At 52.7% G+C, this 23,663-nt stretch overlaps 1 protein-coding gene across 1 annotated transcript in view; it reads left to right on the top strand.

Moving 5' to 3' along the window:
• Positions 1–16,294, top strand: part of GALNT16 (polypeptide N-acetylgalactosaminyltransferase 16) — an 89,388-nt gene extending 73,094 nt beyond the window's left edge. The window contains exons 11-16 of the mRNA XM_058567201.1: positions 2,313–2,439; positions 3,720–3,812; positions 5,283–5,366; positions 11,085–11,226; positions 11,915–12,037; positions 15,717–16,294. Of these exons, the coding sequence (XP_058423184.1) occupies positions 2,313–2,439; positions 3,720–3,812; positions 5,283–5,366; positions 11,085–11,226; positions 11,915–12,037; positions 15,717–15,854 (707 nt within the window). The 3' untranslated portion in view covers positions 15,855–16,294. The remainder of the gene's footprint in view (positions 1–2,312; positions 2,440–3,719; positions 3,813–5,282; positions 5,367–11,084; positions 11,227–11,914; positions 12,038–15,716) is intronic.
• The last annotated feature ends 7,369 nt before the right edge of the window (positions 16,295–23,663 follow it).

Consider the following 23,663-nt stretch of genomic DNA (forward strand, 5'->3'; position numbering starts at 1 on the left):
CCATCCGATAGACGACATATTTTACTCATTTGCTTGTCTGCTTGTATTTTTGTTTCTTATTTTACTGAGTTCCTGTCTCCCCTTCCCAAAGTGGAAGAGATTCTAGAACAGTGTGTGACATATAATAAATAGTTGCTCAATAAAAATTTGCTGAATGAACTAAAGGGTCTGGTTCAAACAGGGTGGCTTGCTGGACAAGTTGTGACCTTCACATTGCAATTCTGCAGCTGAGTATTGGGGTGACCTTGGAGAGGTTATTTAATGTCTTTGAGCTTCACAGTCCTCATTACAAATATGGGCTTAATAATCCCAGCTTCACATGGTTGCCGTGAGGATTAGACATCAGCTATAAAGGGCATGGCACTCAGTAAGTAAGCGGATGGTGGTTACTGCTATTGTTATTGCCATTGGTGATAATAATGACAATGATTAATAATAGTATGGACGATCTATGCAGAAATAGAAGTACAATGATGTACACCTGAAATTTATACAATGTTATAAAGCAATATTACCACAATAAAAATAAAAATTTAAGAAAGAGCTAGAAGCAAGGAAAAAAAAGAATAGTATGAACAATATGGGCCGAGTGGGATGAAGTGACTGAACTAGCATGACCAAGTTAGTGGCAGAAATGAAACCAGAATGCAGACCTTCTGTCCCATAGGTCTGTCCCCTGTTCTAAATCTCAGTCCTAAACCAGCTGCAGAGCTCTGACCGGGAGAAGGGACAGAGGCCAGGCAGTTTGCAGGCTGACCTAAGGAAGCCATGAACTTAGCCAACCCACGTGTGGGTCCAGACGTGCCAAGCGTGCAGTCCTGGCCCCTGGACCACATCTGGAAGTGTCCTGGGCACACAGGCTGACCAGACGGTGGGCGTTAGTCCTGCTGCTCCACTCCCCACTTTGCTGTTCACTGGGAGGGCCTGACCAGCTGCACCGGAGGAGAGCCCCGGGCCTGGCCAGGGACCACGAGTGTCCTATGGCCAGCTGGGCAGTGGGAAGAGGAATCAAGACTGGAATTCATGAGAAAATGGTCTTTCTTTTTCTTTCTTTCTTTTTTTTTTTTTTTTTTGTGAGCAAGGTCAGCCCTGAGCTAATATCTGATGCCAATCCTCCTCTTTTTGCTGAGGAAGACTGGCCCTGGGCTAACATCCGTGCCCATCTTCCTCCACTTTATGTGGCACGCCACCACAGCATGGCCTCTTTTTTTTTTTTTTTTTTTTGTGAGGAGATCAGCCCTGAGCTAACATCCGCCAATCTTCCTCTTTTTTTTTTTTTTTTTTTTTTTTTCCGCTGAGGAAGACGGCCCTGGGCTAACATCGGCGCCCATCCTCCTCCACCCTATATGGGACGCCGCCACAGCACGGCTTACCAAGCAGTGCGTCGGTGCGCGCCCGGGATCCGAACCAGCGAACCCCGGGCCGCCGCAGCGGAGCGCGCGCACTCAACCGCTTGCGCCACCGGGCCGGCCCTGGCCTCTTTTTTTTAATTAAAAAAAGGGGGGATTATGGATTTTCTGGGACAGGAAGGAGGTGTTTTAATGTCACAGGGTATCCAACTGTAGGGTTAATATGAGAGAAAGTAGGAAACTAGAAGAGATTATGTGAGGATCAGCCAGCTGCCAAGGTGGGTCCTTGCCAGAAGTGACGATTGTTGAGTGGAGAACAGAGTGGGCAACCTGTGATGTCCCCTTCCGGGAAGCAGGACAGCCACTTCTTGCATCTCCCGACACTACTAGGGACCACAGTCATCTGCAAAAGTCCGTTCAGCATCACCACCACCATCCAAAGGAAGCATGTCTCAAGAGGGCCAGTGGGAGCCTGTAAGTGGAGACCACCTGGGCCGAGAGGGAGCCCTGGGGCCAGCCAGAAAGATGCCAGCCGGAGCAGCCTGTGGCTTGGTTGGTGGTTGTCTTCCAGCCTCTCGGATGCCCAGAGCAGATGTGTTCTTCCTTAGCTCATGTCTGGATAGGGCTTTCTGGACAGAGGCTGGAAATGATGCTGCCATTTGATTCAGTTTTCCTTCTACTCGTGGTCTTGGGGTTCCTTCAAAGCTTTTCCCACTGCTCTCCCAGGGCTCAGATGTGGGGATTGTGTGTGTGGTGTGTGTGTGTGTGCACATGTATGGAGTGAGCAGTCAGGAACATGTGCAAGGAGTGGGTGCACCCCGTGTGAACAGGCCCAGGAGCTCTGACCCCAGCATGTGCCTCCAAGGAGACACCAAAGGCAAGGGAAGCCAGCTCCTCCCCACCTTCCCCCTGTGGGCACTTGCCAAGGGGCGCTTCCCCTCCTGACACTGCCGTCTCCCACAGAGCTCTCCTTCAGGGTGTGGATGTGCGGTGGGAGCTTAGAGATCGTGCCCTGCAGCCGAGTGGGCCACGTCTTCAGGAAGCGGCACCCCTACAACTTCCCTGAAGGCAACGCCCTCACCTATATCAGGTAGGTCACAGTGCAGAGAGCACCGGGCCGGGAGCCAGGACTCCTTGCTTCTAGACCCGTCAGTTACTCATGTGACTTTGGGCAGCTAGCCCACCTCTCTGGTCCTCAGTTTCCCCATTTGCCCCCTCTCATTCTGGGATTCCAGGTACTTTCAGGGGTGGAAGGATGAAGTTGGGAATGTTGCCACCAGGCCTCTCTTGTCTTGACTCTCTTTGTCCATGAGGGTCTTGGAAAACCAGCCAAATGACCAGCTGAGGGCTGCCCTCCCCTCCCTGGGCCCCAAGGACTGGTCCTGGATGCCAGGTCCCAACCCTGACTGGGTCCGCGTCTGCCCATCTGTGTCCCCAGCCACTGGGTGCACGTGGTCTCAAGGGGTAGAGGGCCAGGTCCTGGAAGGTGCCCCTGTGACCCACTCTCCTGACAGAGGCATTGGGGGGTGGAGGAGTGTTGTGAGCGCCCCCACTGAGGACAGCTCTTACCTCGTCAGGCCCACACTCCCTTGTGCAGCAGCTCCCTGAGTCTAGCTCCCCGAATGGCCTATCATTTTGTTTTGCTTCCTCCCACCCCATTTTTATTGTTTTCGTAACTATAAAAGTAATACATGTTCACTGTAAAAATTCAAGCTGTATCAATATATATTATATATACATATCTGTATGTACATTATATTTTTAAAAAAAGTGCAAGTCCCTTTTACCCCATCTTACTCCTAGCCCACTTGTTTCTCGAAAAGTAACTAGTGTTAATAGATTTCTGGTCTATCATTTCAGCCCTTTAATTCATTTTCATATGTATAGTTTATGTACAGAGACACACACATACACCATGGGTTTGTGTGTGTGTTTTTATATAAATGGGGTCATGCTGTGTATTTTTTCTGCCACTCAACACTAAATTATAGACATCCTTCCATGTCAGTAACCACGGCATTCTTTTTCAAGGCTGCCTAGTACTCCCTCATGTGGAAGTAGTTCGTTATTCTCCTCTTGGGCATTTAGGTCGTTGCCAATGCTTTAGTAAATAAATAATCATGTACACGTCCTCTTTGCCCACATGCAGGGGAGTGGAGTGTCAGAGAGTATACATACCTACACAGTGGATGGGTATTGACAGATTGCCTTCCAAAAAGATCATACTCGTTTATCCCACCCCAATCAGTATTGTTTTGCATACACTTCTGAGACTCTCATCACCCTGTACTGCCCAGAGCTGATCTTGACCCTAACTCTAACTCTGTCACCACCCCAGTGACCTTATTTTGCTCCTTCCTCTCCTTTTAGGAATACCAAGCGCACTGCAGAAGTGTGGATGGATGAATACAAGCAATATTACTACGAGGCCCGGCCCTCGGCCATTGGGAAGGCCTTTGGCAGGTGGGCCCCGCCACCAGCCCTGATTGCCTCCTTCACCCCATGTTAGCACAACCTTAGCAAAATACAAGATGGTGTGTGTGCCAGGGAAACACTCCCAGTCTCTGTAGTAACTAAGCCCCCCTGCCACCCCAGGCTATTCCGGGCCCGCCTGGTGGGGTGTGCAATGTAGAAACAAGACCCTGGGCCTTGAAGAGCATGCAGCCTCGTGGGAAGAAATAACCAAGAGGGCTCACTTATGAGAAAGAGTCGCTGGTTCACAAGCTGCCTACAGGAAGAGGGACATCTGCGGGTGTGCTGAGCGACGGGCTGTCTGCAGAAAACACGGGGCTTTGCCTCCACACCCTGCTGTTCAAAATCTGACTGTGATCTGTTAGCCTATTTTCCCGTCCTGCACTGGTCTGACTATAGGCTAGTTAAGCATTTTCAAAATGCAGATTGGTTGTGAAATCAATTTAGTGTGTCGTGACCAGCATTTTAAAAAAATGATATAGAGAGAACTAGAACACTCGAGATTAGTACAGAACAGAATAGAAAGTAACAGTCGATTGCAGTTCAGGGTAAGTGTTGTTCTGTGAAACTTATTCCAGTCATATGTGTCCGTGTGTGTAGCTCTATATACACGTGGGTGTACTTGATCACAACGTAAGACGTACTTATTTCTGAAGGTTATGGTCAGAAAAGTTTGAAAATTTTGTTAGTGAGCATCAGTGAATCTTCCTCCCTCTGTTTACTTATATCTATCCTTTAAAAAAAAAAAAAGCATGTCACTGACTATTTCTTTTAGTGGGAACTAACATTTACTGAGGACATACCCCGTGCTGGGCACTTATGTCCCCTTAATTCTTTGATTCTCATAAAAACCTTCCAAGGTAGGTGGTCACGTCCCCAGTTTCCTAGAGAAGAAACTGAGGCGCAGACAGGCTGTGAGGGTCATCTGTCCACGGTCACTATGGTCAGTGTAGCTGAGGAAGGTGAGGAGAGCTAACTGTGGTGTCCACAGCCACATCAGATGGTTCTTATTTGCCCAAATTCCTGAAGGATGCTTTTCTTGTTGTTAGACCCTTCCTGCTACACTGGCATGCAGGAAAGGAAAAGGTCTAGTTCACGAAGGCTCTGTTCTCTGTGAAAATAGGAACCAGCTAGCGGTATGCTACCTGGGGTCTCAGGGAGTGAGCAGCCATAGCAAAGCGTGGCCCCTGTGGGCTGGGATGATCCTGACAGGTGAGCAGCAGTTTGAGGAGAGACTGAGGAATGGCCAGGGGACCTGGGGTGAACTTGCAGGTCAGAGAATGACTTAAGACAGGGGGCCAAGGCTGGGGGCCAGGCTTGGACGGCTCCTGGTCCCGGCCCACCTAGGGTAGGCAGAAGGAGGGGGCCGGCCTCCTGGGGCCTAGGGAGAGGCCTCTGTCATCCTCCCTGGCTTCCTCCCCTCGCCGCTGGCCAACGCCTGAGCCTTGCCTCCCCCTCCAGTGTGGCCACGCGGATCGAGCAGAGGAAGAAGATGAACTGCAAGTCCTTCCGCTGGTACCTGGATAACGTCTACCCAGAGCTCACGTGAGTGCGGCCCTCAGCCTGGCCGGGTGGGGGCCGGCAGCCTGGGGGCCCCCACCCCGAGATCTCCCCATCCCAGGCAGTCTGGCTCTTTCTAGCTGTCATGTTGAGCGTCATGTGAAGGCTCTGGGGGAACCGGGAGGACGTTACTGAGAGTTAATAGTGAGGTGTGGTAGGAACCAGATTTTTAACCGACTGGGTCTTAGAGCTAGAAATGGGCATTGTCCCCTTAGGGAAACAACACTGCCTTATGTAGCAGAGGCCACAGAAATAGTCATCCCCTCTGACTCTGTTCTCTCCCTTTTGGGAGTTTATCACAAGGAAACAAAGCAACCAAAGAGAAAACTGTTGACAAGTGGATGTTCGCTGTAGGCTTCTCTGCTGCTGTGAAAAATCGAGAAACACTAACAATAGGGGTGGGGTGTAGTGAATCATGACACATCAGTCTGAACAAATATTATGCTTCCATTAATATAATAATAAGACTGTAGAAAAACAAGGGGAAATGTTGGCTCTGGCAAATGAGGCTGCACCTGCCCACGGTGTGAGCACCAGAGTGGCCGTCGTGTGTGAATGAGTGTCGTGCTGCAGGACTGGGGGTCGCAGCTACAACGGCTGGGGTGGGACATGGAGGGTTCTTTCTTTCTTATTTCAAAATCCTTTTCGGTGTCTTGGCTACATCCACATGGCTCATTTCCTCACCTCCTTCAGGTCTGGCTCAAATGTCCCCTCTGAGGGAGACCTCCCCTGAACACTCTGATTTGCAGACCACCCCCGTCCCCAGCGTCCCTGCTTGTTTTCCTCTGTCACCTCATCATCATCTAGCATACATGTGGCCAATTAATTTTGTTGTCGTCTCCCCGCACTGGACAGTAAGCACCGTGAGGGGGGAGGTGTTTGTCTGGTTTGGTCGCTGCTGTATCTCCAGCCCCTAGAACAGAGCCTGTCACAAACGGGCCCTTGGGAAATATTTTTGACTGAATAAATTGCATAGTCAGTAAGCCTCAGTAATAACTTGTAAATTGGCATCCCCCCTTCTCTGGCTGTCCCCTTGGGGAACGGGCTATCCACTGCTGCCAGCTTTCTCCCAAGGATGCTGCCATGGCTTCCAGAACCCTGCACCCCTCAGAGCCTGCATATCCTCGAAGGAGGCAAATCTTTGTCCTTCGAAGGCTTTTTTTTTTTTTTTTGGTGAGGAAGATCAGCCCTGAGCTAGCATCTGATGCCAATACTCTTCTTTTTGCTGAGGAAGATTGGCCCTGAGCTAACATCCGTGCCCATCTTCCTCTACTTTATATGGGATGCCGCCACAGCATGGCTTGACAAGCAGTGCATCGGTGTGCGCCCGGGATCCGAACTTGTAAACCCTGGGCCGCCGAAGCGGAGTGCGCGCACTTACCCGCTGTGCCACCGGACCAGACCCCGAAGACAGATTTGATTTTTGGGAAACAGCCATAGTTAGGTTGTAGCCAAGTCCAGTGAAAAAACTAGATGATTAACCCAGATAATACAATCCTGGGTCCCAAATACAGCGTGACAGACTGAAACAAGTAACAGGAATAAACTGACTCTGGGAGCAATTTTCGAGGAATTCCAAAACAATTTGAGCAACAGCAGCATCCTTGAAAAAAGGTGGCTGCCTGGATAACCTCAGCTCCCCAGACAATAGGTGTGAAGGAAAGAACATTCATTTATAAAAGTGTAATAAATGGGGGTCCAGCCCGGTGGCGCAAGCGGTTAAGTGCGCGCACTCCGCTGCGGCAGCCCGGGGTTCGCCAGTTCGGATCCCAGGCGGGCACCGAGGCACTGCTTGGCAAGCCATGCTGTGGCGGCATCCCACATAAAGTGGAGGAAGATGGGCACGGATGTTAGCCCAGGGCCAGTCTTCCTCAGCAAAAAAAAGAGGAGGCTTGGCAGATGTTAGCACAGGGCTGATCTCCTCACACACACACAAAAAAAGTGTAATAAATGAATAGCTTCCTCAAGTGGCCACTTTTAAGGGGACAGTTTCATCCAGACGTGTCATTTCTGAGGAAAAAATTCATTTTTTTACATTCTGTCAGAGCTCATACAACATTCAGATGGAGCCATGAACTCTAGGCCTGAGGAAGGTTCCAGGGAGGATGGAGAACTGCCTTTCCTCCCCACACCTCAGTCCCCACACACAGTGTCCTGTGTCACCCCCCGAGGACCAAGAGGAAGAAGTGTTTTGTAGCCATCAGAAACCTGGATCGATCACAAGACAGGAGAGTGGATGAAACCAGCTGTGTGAAATGGGAGCATAAGTCATCTTCTGTTTGTTCTGTCACTGTGTGGAAGTTAAAAAAAGGATCTTTTGTTGTTAAGATAGAAACTGCACACCTCCTGCCTATCCAGATTACTCAGCTCCAGGTCACTCGTTCATGTTCTGCCTCATCTGCAGGGTGAGGGGCCTGCGGTGCATACGTTCATGGTTAGAAAGTAGATCTGTGGCCCAAATGATACCAGCTTTCCTCCAAACAGGGGGTCCTAATAGTTGGCCCACACTTGCAGCTGATCAATGGGGAGACTGAAGAGGCTGAAGGGAGAGGCTTTTGCTTTCCTAGGCCTGCCTGCAAACCTGCCGCAGCTCTGCCCCTTATCCAGGTCAGAGTTCTGCAGCTGGCCTCAACAATTGCTAATTCATTACTTTTTTTAGGATGGTCAGGAACAGTTGTGCAGGCTGTGGACTGCATAAGCACAGCACATCTGCAAGGGTCACACAGTAGATATTGTGCATTTATTACAACAATTCCTGGCAGATGGCAGTAAAACCAGCACATGATGACAATTTTCTAACAGACGGAAGTAAATTGTCTTGAGGAAGGGGCGCCTATTGCTATTTCTATGAAGGCATCTTAAAGACTAATGGCGGCCCAGCTTGGAGAAGATCCATAGAGAGGGAAGCAGATGCAGAGTTAAGAGGGCTAATGACAAACAGGACAGCTGAACTGGCTCTGCCAGGGAGCTGAGGAAGGGCGGCGCTGACGGCCGTCCCAGCTGCTCCAGGGCTGCCACCACACAGACACCTGAGACTGCTCTCGTCTTGAGACTGCTGCCCGAGCCCCGGATTCCTCCACACGAATCAGTGGGCAGGCCTTCAGTGCCAGTGGCCATTGCCACACTTGGACAGTGCCCACCTCACCTCTGAAAGCTGATCACCTTGCACATCTCCCTAAGCAGCAGGGGGTAGGTAGAAGAAGAGAATAGAAGGTTCTGGAACAACCCTTGGACTGCACTCCCAGAGCACAGATCTCAAAACGGCCTCAGCAGGGCCCTCGATGGAGCAAAGAGGGTGGAGCTATTGCCTCCCAACACCCTTGCGCCTACCAGGGGTTGCAAACTCAAATCCTGCAGTGATCAGACAGGTGATGTAAATAAGTCAAGTGGGGGGGGGGGAGCAATTGGGAGTTGAGGGGACTGTGGCAAACTGGGATGCAAAAGCCCCACCCAGAGGAGGCAGCTGCTACTTACGACAGTGTGTTCGTGCCACGCTGGCATGCAAGCTCAGCGTGGCCTGATCTTCCTATTTTTTCAAGAGAAGCTGGATTTAGATTTTTCTATGTAGACTTGAAATTTTTAAATATTGCCAACTAATTAAAAGCACCTACAACCACTGTGCAGATCACACATAACATGTTGGGGCCAGATTCAGCTTGGGGGCCAACAGTTTGCAACCTCTGCTCTAGAACTACATGACCGATCAAGGGGGGTCTGGAGGGGCGCACTGCTGCCAGGAGTGTGAGAGAAAGAGTGAAGGTGTCTCCCCCAGGCTCCAGGAGAGTGGGTCGGATCTGGGGTTCCTGGGTTTCCAACCAGCCCTGAGGAAGGAAGCCTGGTTTGGGCGAGATCCTGCAGGATGTCCACGTCAAAGAATGCCAGAAATATTCTGATGCCCCCGCCCCTGCCCAAGTTCTCTTCCTGACTCAAGTAACAGGAGGTAGATCAGATTAGGCACATAGTCAGACTCTAAGCCCTCCTGGTTCCCCATCATCTGCTGTGGGTCCATAATCTGAGAGCATGTACAACTTTCTAAACCCAGGTATACAAGCCTGGGTTTGTTACCCTCGGGGGAAGACAATGTATCTGTTTGTCAGTATGTGTGTGTGTAAGCATATTTTCCTGTGCATATAAAGTGTTTAGATAATATAGTATTTTGAAACATGCCTGTTTTAGTTGACAGCATGTTCTGAACACTTTCCCACATTACCAGGTATTCTGTCAGTCATTTTTAATGGCTAAAGAGTTTTCCATCCTACAGATGAATAAGAATTTACTTAGCCCATCCGCTATTGTTGGCTATCTAGGAATTTTCAATGTTTTCAGTATAACCAACCTCTCTGAGGTGAATATCTTCTAAACTAAATCTCTGCACAAATCTATAACTATTGCTGTAGGATATTAGGTTTCCGGAAGTGCAATGGTTAGGTTAACGGCATGCACATCTTAAGGCCTTTGATACATAATACCACATGGCCTTCTAAAAGAGCTGGGGCAATTCATGCTCTCACAGGTAGGGTATGAGAAGATCCAATCCCCCAGCTATTGCCAACACTGAGTGTTGATACTAAAACAAAATAATATATACATACACACACACACAAATATATATATATTATTTTATATATAAAATATATTTTTATAATAAATAAATACATATAAACACACACACATATATATGGTAAACAGTGGTAACTCTCTTATGTATTTCTTGTATCATTAGTGAGATTGAACACATTTTCATATTTGTGTATTGTAAACTTCCTTCTTCAGAGCAACCCCTTCCTGTCATTTTGATTTTTTTTTTTTTTGTGAGCAAGGTCAGCCCTGAGCTAACATCCATGCCAATCCTCCTCTTTTTGCTACGGAAGACTGGCCCTGGGCTAACATCTGCGCCCATCCTCCTCCATCTTATGTGGGATGGCGCCACAGCATGGCCTGACAAGCGGTGCGTCGGTCCACGCCCGGGATCCGAACCCAGGCCGCCAGCAGTGGAGTGCACACACTTAACCGCTACGCCACGGGGCTGGCCCCTCCTGTCATTTTGAGATTGCTTATTGAGCACACATTTAAACATTTTTTTTGTGTGTGTGAAGAAAATCAGCCCTGAGCTAACATCCATGCTAATCTTCCTCTTTTTGCTGAGGAAGACCGGCTCTGAGCTAACATCTATTGCCAATCTCCTCCTTTTTTTCCCCAAAGCCCCAGTAGATAGTTGTATGTCATAGTTGCACATCCTTCTAGTTGCTGTATGTGGGATGCGGCCTCAGCATGGTCGGAGGAGCAGTGAGTCGGTGCGCGCCTGGGATCCGAACCCGGGCTGCCAGTAGCGGAGCACACGCACTTAACCGCTAAGCCACGGGGCCAGCCCTGAGTACACATTTAGGCCCCTGTCTCTCCCCAGGCTTTCCTCTTTCTGGACTGGGGTGCCCCGGTTTCTGGCCTGAGCTCTCTCCCCACAGGGTCCCCAGGGGAGTCCCTGGGGCTCCCAGAGCTACTCAGAACCAGTGGGGCGAGGCCCAGTCTTCCCAGAGGAATCCCTGCTCCCTCACCGTCCCCTGTCCCCATCCCCCTGCTGGCAGGCCTAACCCCCAGTGCCCCTTCCCACAAAGATCTCAGTGCCCCTGGAGCTGACTGGGTGCTGCCCTCTGGGTAAGCCTGGGTTGGGCAGAGGACGAGCCTGACCGCTGCCTTTTCTCTCAGCATCCCGGTGAAGGAAGTCCTCCCTGGCATCATTAAGCAGGGCGTGAATTGCTTAGAATCCCAGGGCCAGGACACAGCTGGTAACTTCCTGCTCGGAATGGGGATCTGCAGAGGGTCTGCCAAGAACCCCCCAGTGCCCCAGGTAAGCTGCTCCAGGTCAGGACCGGAGTGGGTGAGGGGCTTCCCTCTGCTCATTCTCGTCCTCTCTGTGTCTACACTCTCCACAAAGCCACTTTCCCAGGGACCCTCCAAGCTGTCCCCTCTCACTCTGGTCCTTGGGTCTGCTCCTGCCATGTTGCCGTCCCCCTTCCAGCCTGTCACACAGTTGCCCTCTGAGTACTCCCGCTTTCTCCTTGCAGAGGGAGAAATGCTGTCCAAACAGCACCCAGTTCTCTGGTGGGATGCAGCTCAGGTCAGCTTGTATGACAGGCAGCAGGGCATCCAGGACTCCTGTCTGTACACACGTGTGCAACATATGAGTGTTGATGCACCCATGTCAAAACTAGAGCAGGTCGTGCAGACCCCTGGCATGGACCAGCTTCCTGGCTGCCCTGGTCCCCTGTCCTGTCTTTCTCCCCCACTCCCAGCGTCCCTTGGTACATTCTCGATTGCCCTCTGGCCAGCTCCAGCTAAGCTCCCTCATCCCAATGTTCTATTATGAAAATTTTCAAAGGTATAGAAAAGTTGAAATAATTGTCCCGTGAATACTCATACTTATTTGTAGGAAATTCTACCAAAATACACGGTATATTTGCCTTGTCACCTATCTACCCATCTACCCTTTCATCGCTGTGCTTTTTGACTTGAACTTTCTGGTCCCTGTCTTGCAGGCGTGGCTGTTCAGTGACCATCTCATCCAGCAGCAGGGGAAGTGCCTAACTGCCACCTCCACCTCCATCGCCCCCGGGTCTCTGGTCACACTGCAGGTGTGCAACCCGAGAGAAGGCAGGCAGGTAAGCCTCTTGCCCCTGGGCACAGGATGGCCAGAGCCCCAGGGGCACACGCAACGGGGGTGGCAGCCTCTGGCAGGAGAGCCTAGGTTGAGACATAGAGACTCAAATAAACTCTCCAGAATAAGACCTGTGAGGGACTACGTCAATATCTAGTTCAAGTCTATTATTTTACTCATGAAGAAATACTTCTTCAGGTAAATGTTTGTTAAATGTGTGTCCTGGGGCCAGCCTGGTGGCGCAGCGGTTAAGTGTGCGCGTTCTGATGCGGTGGCCCAGGGTTCGCAGGTTCAGATCCTGGGTGCACACCGACGCACCACTTGGTCAAGCCATGCTGTGGCGGTGTCCCATATAAAGTGGAGAAAGGTGGGCACGGATATTAGCCCAGGGCCAATCTTCCTCAGCAAAAAGAGGAGGATTGGCATCAGATATTAGCTCAGGGCTGGTCTTCCTCATAAAAGAAAAAAAAAATGACCATTCTGCCAGCCTGTGAGCTCTATGAGGGCAGGGACTATTCCTCTTGTCAATAGTGTCCCTAGCCTCTGACGACCACCACAGCCAGAATAAGTGTGAGCTTTTACTGAGAGCCTGTGCTAGGAGCTTTACGAATCTCATCTAATCCTCCCAGCAACCCAGCAGTATGGGCCCTGGTACTATCCCCATTTTATAGGTGAGAAAACCAAAGTTCGCTGAATTTAAGAAGCATATGTCAGATCACACAGCTGGGAAGGGGTGGGGCTGGGATTCAAGCCCAGGTCATTGTGACCTTTAAGCCCATGATACATAGCAGATGCTCAGTATTTCTTGCCTGCTAGCTGACTGGGGAAACTGAGATGCAGACATGTGGTTTCCAAGCTGTCATGCCAGCCTCACACGAGCATTGCTTTTCCATGTGTCAAACACTCTCATCCACCCTGTCCCCATTAACCCTGGGAGACAGGTAAGACCCACCTATTGAGGACGAAACTGATGCTCAGAGAGATGAAGTCATTTACTCAGGGCACACAGCAGCCAGTGACAGAGTCAGCCAGCTCCCTCCTGTGCCTCTCCCTTCCTGGCTGGGAAGGCTGCCCCTCTGCCCAGGGAATGGGACACAAGGGCCAGAGGCCTGCTCCAGCTCACCCTCTGTTGGCCCCTTCTCAGTAGCCCTCCCTGTGCCTGACCTGGCCAGCCCGCAGGCAGTGCAAGGGGTGAGGAGGGCGCCGGCTCTCTGATTTGCCGGCAGGGTTTTCCTCTCGCCTTTTTCTGTTTGCCTTGGTCAGCTTTTTCTTTAGGGATGACTGGCAGTTTGCTATTCCATTCTGGAAAAGAAGCCAGATCCTCTCTCCGCAGCCTCTGTGCGTGTGTGTGTGTGTGTGTGTCTGAGAGATGTGTGTGTCACTTCTAAAGCACTTTCTGGTTGGGGGGATGTGGCTTGTCCTGCCAGCCCCCAGGCTGCCTGCCCTCTGCCCCTGCCCTGCTGTGACGGGGGTCCTCAGGCTCCCCTTCACCTGGAGCACAGATCTCTCTGAGGGTCAAGCCTTGAGCCCACTCCCACCCACTCCCACCCACTCGCTGAGGCCAGAGCTCCCAGGGCAGCCACCGCTCAAGTACTTCTCCTCTGGGCTGATGCATCCGTTTCCCCTGTGTGCTGACCCAGCCTAAGAGGCTCCTAGGAATCTTCCTTGGCCCCTGCCATCCTGCTCCTGCAAGTCCTGCCAGGCCCCACAGCACTGGGCAGCTGTGCCCCTCTCCTCCAGGAGGACACTCTCCCACTGCTGGTCCCCTCTAGAATCTGGGCCTCCCTTCTTGTCCCTCTTTGGCCTTGTTTCCGAGGCCGCTTGGGTGTCAGGCATCCATGAGGTCCCTGTGCACTAGAGCCTGTTGATGGAGTCGGCAGGTCCCAGCTCTGTCATCCCCCTCACCTCTCTGAGCCTCAGACTCCTCATTTGTAAAACGAGGGCTCCCTCCTCGGCTGGCCTTGCAAGGAATCTGCAAGAACTGAGACTGTGGAGATGGGAGAGAGCCATAGGGGACATCGTTTCTCTGGCCAGGCCAGAACTGGGTGGCTGGGAGAGTCGGGGGCGGCCCCGAGACCGTGCCTGATGGCACCAGTAGGAAGCGAGAATCCTGCGATTTGGGGAGCAGGACCTAATGATCAGGCGATTCATTCATTCATCCATGCATTCATTATTCATAAAACAAAACTGCATTGGGTGCCTACCTTGTGCCAGGGAATGTGCAGATCATGTTGGCCACAAGGATGAAAGAAGGATGTGGTCCAGCAGTGCCCAGCTGGGGAGAGTGTGGCCAGCGCCCCAGGAGGTCAGAGACTAGAAGTGCACAAGGCAATAGGATGCTGTGAGTTCCAGGGGGACCAAAGGCCCTCTCCCACCCACTACCCCTGACCTTTAGGCCAGTACCTTCTCTGCTGGGGCCACGTGGGCCAGAGAGGCTGGTCCTCAGCCCCGCGCCTCAGCCCCGCATTCCCAAGGGCAACAGGCTGCGCAGCCTGCCCCCCTTATACCCCAGGTGCATATCCCAAGTTGGTTCCCCCTCTGCCCACCCCACATCCCCCTGCAGCTATAGCCATGCCCTACAGCTGGGTGCAGCCCATCTTCCTGCTCTGAGCTGCTCCAGCAAGAACACGGGCATCCCCCTCAGAGCCCTGTGGGCTACATCCATGTGGTCATGAGCACGTCCCACTTCTTAGGGAGGACAAGGTGGATATAGGAAGAGGGGAGATGGATGCATGGGAGGGAGACCAAATAGGAGAGAGACCAAAAATACACCTATCTCGCTATTTATTCTTCCCCAAGCCTTGAAACTAGGGTCTCAGACCCTTGTCCCTCCTCCTAAGTGTTGCAAGCAACACTCCATCCTCCATCCAGGCACTTCCAAAATGTTCCACAGGAACAACTCTTCTTCCGCTTGTTAAGCCTGGGGGAGGGGAGGCACAGGAGGTGAAGGCACTGACCCGGGAGCCCCTCATGACTCTGATAGGGGCCTCAAGTGCCCCCACCATCCCGCCAGCCTCACTTGTCATTGCTGCAGAGATGGTGGCCAGTTCACACGAAAGAGTGTAGGCAACTGGCCGCACAGTTACAGGCCAGGACAGAGCTTAGAGCTGCGGAAGAAGAAACCTTATTTGAAGAAGTAAAAGATTCACCTAGCCCAGGACGCAACTCAAGTGCCTGCAGGGAGTGGGGGGGGGGGGGGGCCTGGAGGAGAAAAGTAGGGACCAGGTGGGATTCCGTGGACTGAGACCAGAGCCCACCTGCAGCGGAGAGCAGATCTCAGCCCCAACCAGCTGATGCCACAGGAGGAACTGGGCCCAGGTCTAAAGGGAAGCTGGAAACGCGGATTTTTATGTGACAACTAAGCCAAATTTTAAATAAACTGTGCAGGCCAAACAAAATACATCTCTGAGTTAGATTCATTCAGCCCACGGGCCTCTGATATAGACAGAAACTTCCTGCCAGACTGCAGAAGCAAGAGCGCATCAGAAGGGACAGAGCTTACAGCTTGTGTGTGGGGTCGGGGAGCCTCTTGTGTAAGGGACACAATCTGTTTGAATGAGGAGCGTGTGTCCAGGTATATACAGGGCCATTTACATACATGTGAAATGAAGGTATGAACATTATTATTATTTTTAATCATTGTCTTCTCGTTCCTCTCCTTTCCCCTCTGTCTCTCCCCTCAGAGATGGAGGAGAAAAGCCTCTTTCATCCAGCATTCAGTCAGCGGCCTCTGCCTGGAGGCCAAGCCTGCCCAGCTGGTGACGAGCAAGTGCCAGGCTGACGCCCCAGCCCAGCAGTGGCAGCTGTTGCCACACACATGACGGTAGCCCCAGGGCCTCCTGTACCTTTTGCATGAGACTTTGGGACCGGAAGGGGTTAGGGTGGGGGAGTGTAAAGCGGGCCGTTTCCATCTCACATTTCTGCCGGAACCATCAGCAAACACCCCTGCCATGACACACGTTTCTCCAAAGCTTGTACGGGGAGGCGCAGGGGGCATGCCCGATGCCCTGGCCACCATCCCGGCCTTGCCCCGGGAGAGAAGGTCAGGATGCTGGACTGCTGCTGAGCAGAGACTGGGCGGGTCCCCTGGCCCTTTGTCCCCTCCCTTCGCCCTCCAGGGGGCCTGGACAGTGGTTCTTGTTGGCTGGAGAAAGCAAGGACAGAAGCCCACCCAGGGGCCTCGTTGGGTCCCAGGGCCATCCCATGGGATCAGGCGGGAGAGGAGAATGTGAGCAGTGTGGATAGGAAGGCTGAAGGCGGGGCGGGGGGTGGGGGGGCAGCCTGTGGGGCAGGTGGAGAACAGGAAGGAGGGGAGCAGCTCAGTGGCCTGTCCCAAGCAAGTGCTGGGTTGGGGGTGGGAGGGATGGGATCTGGGGCAAAGGATGGGTAATTTGAGAAGGACATGGGTGGCAGAGCGGCCAAGTACTGGAATGTGGGTCTCCTCCTGAGGACCCCGCTCCCCCCTGGCTGTACCAGCCCCAGGGCGTGTATCCCCCGTCCTGCGCTCTGGGCCCCACGTCCTTAGCAAGAGGCTGCAGGGGGATCTTCAGGGGCAGCCTTGGGACACAGTTTATTAAACAGATCCCACTTCTGTTTGGCCATGTGTCGGGCCAAGACCTCTCCCTTGGGCCTTAATGACCAGCTGGTGCCCTGTCCCCCTGCCTGGGCCCACGGTGACAACCCTGTAAGGACAGGCAGCCACAGGCACCACTGAGCAGCCCCATCCTCGTTCATAGTTTTTGACTCCTGCCTTCTCGAAAGCCTTTGCCTCTGTAAATACAGCATTAAAGGGTCAGGGGGCTAGTAAGAACAGGACCTTCTTTCTGGAGCGTAAACGTTCCCTAAGTCACTAGGGAGTAAGTCATGCAGGCTAAGCTTCATCCCCACCCCTCCCCACTACCGGAGGGAGGTCCTCGAAGGTCAGCCACTGCAGTGGGCCCGGAGGCTGGCTGGTGGCTCCTGTTTGTGTAGAGAGCTTCCAAGAGAGCTTTCCCCCTACCCCATGGCCTGGTCTGGGAACCGCTTCTGCTGTTCTCCATGCTCCTCTTCCTCCAGCCCACTGGCTCAGGCAGTGTGATCTTGGGCAAAAGACTGGTGATACTAGGACCCCTGGGGGTCCCTCTCCCAAAGCAAACCAGCCTGGGATGTTAGGGAGTTCATGGATTCCAGAGGGCCTAGGAATCTCCTGAAATTGTCCCCCAAGTAGTGCATGTGTGTGCATATATGCGTTTTCCCGGGGAGAGGGTCCGTGGATTTCCCCAGCTTCTTACAGAGGTCCCTGAGCCCCAAAGGGTCTGAACCTTGGCTCTGGACTGGAGCTACCATCCACCTGAGCTGCCATGCCCCTCTCCCTCCCCGGCGTGCCTAAACTGCCGTCGTCCTGCTTCCTCTGTGTGTCCCTTGGGGCCAGGAGCCAAGCGTCCGTGGTCCGCAGCACCCACCCTGGAAGGCTCTCGGTGGTTTCCTCTCACCTCCCGGCTCTCAGCAGCATCCTCTCAGCAGTGCACCCCTGGGCTCGCCAGCGTGGGGCCCTTGGCCCCCAAGGGCCACCCTTCTCCCGTCCTCCGTTGTAATGTCTCATCCACCACCGTCTCTGTTGCACGTGTCCACCCTAGCAGGCAGCGTGGACCTTTGGGGATGGGAGTGTGGGCTTCTCTCATTGAATGTAAAAGGACTACTTCTCAGAGAGCCTTCGAGAGGCCCCCTCCCTGTGGTCAGACCAGGCTTAGCACTTGTCAGTGTCCTTTGTGGGACTCAGCCCTATTCTGTCTTCGCTTTTCCTCTTCTTGACCAAAGCATGTGCCACTAGCTGTCCCTGAGGACCTCGTCTTTATGAAACACACACCTGGAATAAAACCACTTCTCATGTGTACACCTGCACCGGCGCCTTCCTTTCTGACTCCAGGGCCAAGCTCTTCAGCGCCCCCTCCCCTGCCTCGTGGGGAAGTCGGGGCCTCTGTTCTGTAAAACTGAAAACTAGACACGCTGAGGTCTAACTCCCTCCTGCACCTGATAGTTTGCTCCACGGCCTGCATGCCCCGTGGTACCCCAGGGACTCCTGGACGAGAGGCTGGCTGCTTGGGGGTGGAGGGGGGGAGCTAGCAGGTGGCCCTGCTGCTGGGGCAGGATGGGACCAGAGCCCAGGCTCCTGTGACCTCATCGCGGGACCCTACTTGGGGCTTCAAAATGGAAACCAAGGGGCTTCTCTGAATGACTGCCTTGCACCAACCCTCTCTCCTTCCCTGGGCGCCAGCCCTGGCCCCTCTGACCTGCCTGCCCCCTCCTCTCCCACACAAGAAGGCAGTGGTAACAATGCAGGTGGGATAATCTTGGTGGGTGGAAACAGCAAAATAATTTCAGAAAGAGCCCTACCAGCCTAGCCTTGTTTGATTGGGTAGCAGATGCTGTGCCTGATGTTTCCATAGAAACCAATGGAAAGCCCCCACCATTTCTGTGATCAGAAGCTGAACCTACCCAGGTAAAAATAAACCCTGCTTCCATGCACATGTGGGCAGGCTGGTGCTCAACTAACCCTCTCCAGAATGCAGCCATTTCTGCCCCAACCCCCACCCTGTCTCAAGGCTGCTCAGCCGGGATTCCCCAGAACTTCTGGCCACCAGGCTTGAGGGGCCTGGAGCAAAGCCCTGGGGCTGGTGACAGTTCCAAGCACACAGCGTGGCTGCAGAGTCCAGCTTGGGCTAAGCTGGGCAAAGGTGGTGATTTATTGCAGAAGACAGGCTGCAGTCTCTGTCTGTCTGTCCGTCTGTCCTCTCAAGGAGCACTACCCCCTGCCCACCACCTTCTTGGGCCTCCCTCCTGGCCAGACTAGGCCAGCTTTCCACTTTCTGTCTATTTTTACTCCCAGCCTTAAAGGCTCTGGTGGTGCCCTCTCTTGCCCTCCTCCTAGCCTACCTCTCTGGGGGCCCATTTTCTCTCCCACTCCCTTTTATTTCTGGAAACTAAGGTTATTAGCCTTTAGCCGGCTTCTGGAGGAATCAGCGAAAGCCCTTGGGCTGGCCCTTAGCAACAGGCATTACATGACCCAGCAGAAGAGGGAGCCTCCCAGAGCACTGGGGTAGGGGGTGCGAGGGACATCTGCATGAGGCCAACCTCCCATTTGTCCAGCAGGGAGGGGTTCCTCCATCCCTGGGCCTCTGTGACTTGGCTTCAGTTTTCACAAAGGCTCTTCCCCCAGGGGCCTCAGTAGGGGGTCTCCCCATTCCTGAAAACCTGGACATCGCTGTCCTCCAGGGGGTCTGGCACCCCCAGGCCTGCGGAGAAGGTCTTCCAGCATTGAATGGGGTGTGGTCCTCTCCCCCTGGTGGAACAGGAAAGGAAACCTGGAAAGGCTGGAGTTCACAATGTCGGCAACTTCATTCCCGACAACGTTGAAACGTCTTTCGTATTTCTGTGTGTCCCTGTGATGGTCTGAGTCAGTTTCCTCCAGAAGACGGGAGGGGGACCCAGGCAGCTTCTCTCATCTTAAGAGATCTTCACTGCCAGGCACTCGGCAAAGACCTCGAGCAGAAGCAGGGAGGGGCTGCTCTCTCCTGGCCTGGCAGCCGGCCTGTGTGAGGAGCCGAGCTGGACTGAGGCTCCAGAGCCATCTGAGGATGGCCCTCTGCTGTGGAATTCAACCCCATGAAGTGCGAGGAAGAGTGTAGGAGTATGGACTCCAGAGACCCCATCAGCTGGGTCCATGCCACTCTGCCAATTACCAGCTGTGTGGTCTTGAATAAGTTAATTCGTCTCTCAGCCTTGGTTTCCTCACCTGTAAAATGGGGGTACTCATAGCCCTAGAGGGTTTTCATGAGGACTGATTTGTTTAACAACCGCAAAGCATCTGGCCCTTTCTAAATGCTTAGTAAACATATGTTATTGCTATTATTAATCAACATTTTCTGAGTGCCTTTGCTAGATATGATGACACAAATGTAAACAAGTGCCTGCCCCTAGGAACTGATATTCCAGCAGGGCAATGGACACATCAACAGACAGCCATAACAGCGCGTGATAGAAGCCGCAGGGAAGGCGGCAGCTGTGGGAGCAACAAGGGGACCTCTCACTGTGGCCTGGGGGACATTCTGGGCCTTGCCTGCCTCAGGCTGGGCAAAGGGTGGGCTGGGTGAGGCCTGGTGAGGTCAACTGGCCACACTAGCCGGGCTGGCATCTCAGTGGGCGACTGCTGAGTGGCCTGGGCTTTTCACCCCAGTGCACACAGCATTCTGGCAACGTAGACCAGTATGTAATCATGGCAGAATTCTAGAAGGAAGCTATGGGAGCCATTTAAACTCAGACAGACATGCCTTCTGTTTCTTAAGCCAGTGACCATTCCTCCGGGCTCAGTTTTCTTCCTTGGGGAGGGCAAAAGAAAGGGTGGGACCAGATGGCCTGGAAAATTCAGGGATTCTTACCCGGAGAGAATGAATACGAATGACCGGGGGTATTCCTGGAAGATTCATTTTCTCCTTCCTCCCTGGCTCAGGTTATCTCTGACACCCTCAAGCCATCTGAAAACCAGGCCTGTCTTTCAACAATTCTTTCAAATAAGTGTCTCTGAAGGTGCGTCCAGATAACCTGCTGGAATCACCTGAGATGCTTGTAATCATGTGTGTTCTTGGGCTCCGACCCAGACCTGCCGACTCCGTTATGTGTGACAAGTGGCCCAGGTGATACAGATGCACATTGAGTCTGCAACCCTGTGAAGCAGGAGGGAGAGGAAGCCATGCAGAGGAGTCAGGATGGGCCCAGCTCCGATTGAGTACGCCGGCAGTAGACCTCACTGCGAGGAGGGGAAGCCAAGGGGAAGGAAGGCCACTCCTGTGCTCCTTACTGCACATCCCCTGGGAGCCAGATGAAGGGGGGGCCCAGATCTAGGAGCCAGAGGTCCAAGCCAGAACTGGCACCCCCTTAAGGAGAACAGCGGTGGACAAATGCCCCCCCCAGGAAACCCCTAGTTGGACAGGAAACCAGGGCTGGCAGGAGGGTCTGGGGTACCGGGTCTAGAACCAGGTGGGAAGAGTCTCCAGAGGGGGTTGCTTAGGGCCTCCATCGGGGCCTCTGCCCACCGTCTAGGTTAGAGGCAGCTCCCAGCGTGGCAGGAGGCTTGCTGAAGTGTGGTGGCCCACAGGCCGCATAGCCCTCGGGAAGCTGCAGAGCTCCAGGTTCCTCTGCTCACGATGGTAAGGGCTGCCCTTGCTCTGCTCTCCAGAGCCTTGCTCTCCACGAGGATGGCATTGTGGGGGTTGTTAAGGTTCAATCAGGTCACAGGAAGTGGTGAGGGGCAGCAGGTGGAGCAGCAGCACAGCACCGGGAGCTTTCTCCTGGGTGTGTGCGTGACCTCGGCCCTGTGCTCACAGGCTGCAGCTGCCGGTGGAGGGCAGGACACTGAGCTCTTTCATTCTGAGGGATGCTGGGAAGGTGAGTAGGCTCTGGGCAGCGGTCTGAGCTCCTTGAGGATCCCCCTCATGGATCATGCAGACTCTCACACCTGTGGCATCTTCACCATGAACATCATCAAGCCCACGATGATCTGCTGAGCACCTACTCCACAGAGGACATGGAATGGGCTTGAAGGAGCCCTGTAAGCCACCGATGGTCAAGGCCATCCATCGCCGGACACCAGATAGCCAGGCCAACCTCAGCTCCCACCCTCTGTTCTTCACCCTACAATCCAGGCAAACTGACCTGCGTCCTGTTTCTGGAAGTTGCTTTCTGCCTTCTCTTGTCTGCGCATCTGCTGTTACTTCCACCCTCTACCTTGTCATCTCCATGGGCTGAATGCTACCCACTTGCCAGGCAAATGCTGCTTCCATAAGGAAACCTTCTCTGATCTCCCACCTGTCTGAAAGCATCTCTCCAGCTTGTTTCTTCCACGTCTTGAATGTTCGTCTCCAGCCGCAGTGAGCACCTTCCTCCTTACGCTGCGATGTGGCCTTGTCTTTTATAGACCCTATTTGTCTTCTCTTTTCCATTAGACTGCAGCTCCTTGATAACAGGCCCTATGTCTGCTCCAGCTTTATGCTTCCCACAGCCAAGCACAGAGCCTGGTGCTCAGACTCACAGGAAATGTCGGCTTGCCGAATGAATGAAATAAAAGATTCTAGCTGGTTGTTTTTCTTTTTTTAAGTGATAAGGCATTTTTGCATTTAGGAATTAGTACATTGCATTCAGGAAGCACTCTATATATGTTCACTTTTCTCTCACTTCTCCTTAAAAGCTTGGTATCTTCCCGATTCCACCCTTCCTACGTATTAGTTGTCTCTAAGCCCTCAACAACAATGCATTGGTGATGCCGAGGGCTGACATGGATTGAGCATTTCCTGGGTACCCAGAACTTGCTACAGCTACCATGTGCATTCTCTCATTTGGTCCCCAACATCCCCCATGAGGTAGGTTCTAGTATGCCCACTTTATGGATGAGGGAGTGGGGGCTCAGTGAGGAGAAGAAACACACCCAAGAACAAATAGTGAGGTTTAAACTCAGTCCCACAGAAGAGTGGTCACTGGTTCTCAAAGTGCGGGTCTCACAGACCAGCAGCGTCAGTATCTTACTGATGAACTTACTAGAAATGCAAACTCTTGGACCCCACCCAGACTTACTGAATCAGAAACTCTGGGGGTGGGGTCAGCCATCTGAGTTTAACACGCCCCAGGGGATTCTGACGCACTCTCAGGTTTGAGAGCCACTGGTTTGGTGACTGAGATGGGTCCTGGTCCCCTGACTGGAGGGCATGGGTCACCACCTGGCACAGAAGGCTCAGAGAGCTGATGCCGAGTGCCGCAGGCCTTGCCTCTGCTAAGCAGGCTGCCTCCCACAGAGCTCTGGGCTTGATGGATCTCTCCGGGCAGAGGGTGGGTGGGTGTGAGGCTGGGCCAAGGTTTGCCGCTGAGCCAGATGCCACATGCCAACTTTGCTTTGTGTGATTTATGAGTTTCTTCCCCAACACCAGCCACAGATGGCCGACTTGGTTATAGAAAAGCTTCCACCCCAGAAGATTCATTAATCAACAAATCAGTGCTACACCTCCCAGCCCGCAGGACGGGCATATGGGGCAAAGTCCTTTCTGTGGATCATTTGACTGATGACATTCATAGCCAATACTATCACTTATTCACCAGTCACTGAGATTCACACATTTTAGCTTCTTTAATCCTTAGAACAACTCTCTCAGGTAGGTATTTTCATTATCACCCCTTTTATAAACTAGGAAATTAAAGCCCAGGAGATTAACACACTTGCCCCAGATTTACTTAGCTAGTAGGAGGTAGAGCCAGGATATAAAATCAGGAGGTCTAACCCAGAGTCCATGCTCTTTGCTGCCCATTATTGCCTTTCACGTATTAGTTCGTATCCTCATACGAACCCCAACACTTTTGTGTTATTTCCCCATCTGCACTTAAGGAAACTGAGGCCCCCTGCAAAGCTCTCAGTCTCACTTCAGAGCCCAAGTCTTGTCCCCCGACACCCCACATCCTTTCATGGCTGATTCTTAGAAGCCTGAGAGGAAGGGTGGGCCTGGATTGGCTCTACTATCATCATCTACAGATGTAGCAACAGGTTGAGAGGCCAATACGCCTGGAGTCACAGAGCAGGAAATGGAGAGCACCAGGTCTCGGGAGACCCGAGA

This window comes from Diceros bicornis, chromosome 24, assembly GCF_020826845.1.
Source record: "Diceros bicornis minor isolate mBicDic1 chromosome 24, mDicBic1.mat.cur, whole genome shotgun sequence".
Taxonomy (NCBI): Eukaryota; Metazoa; Chordata; class Mammalia; order Perissodactyla; family Rhinocerotidae; genus Diceros; species Diceros bicornis.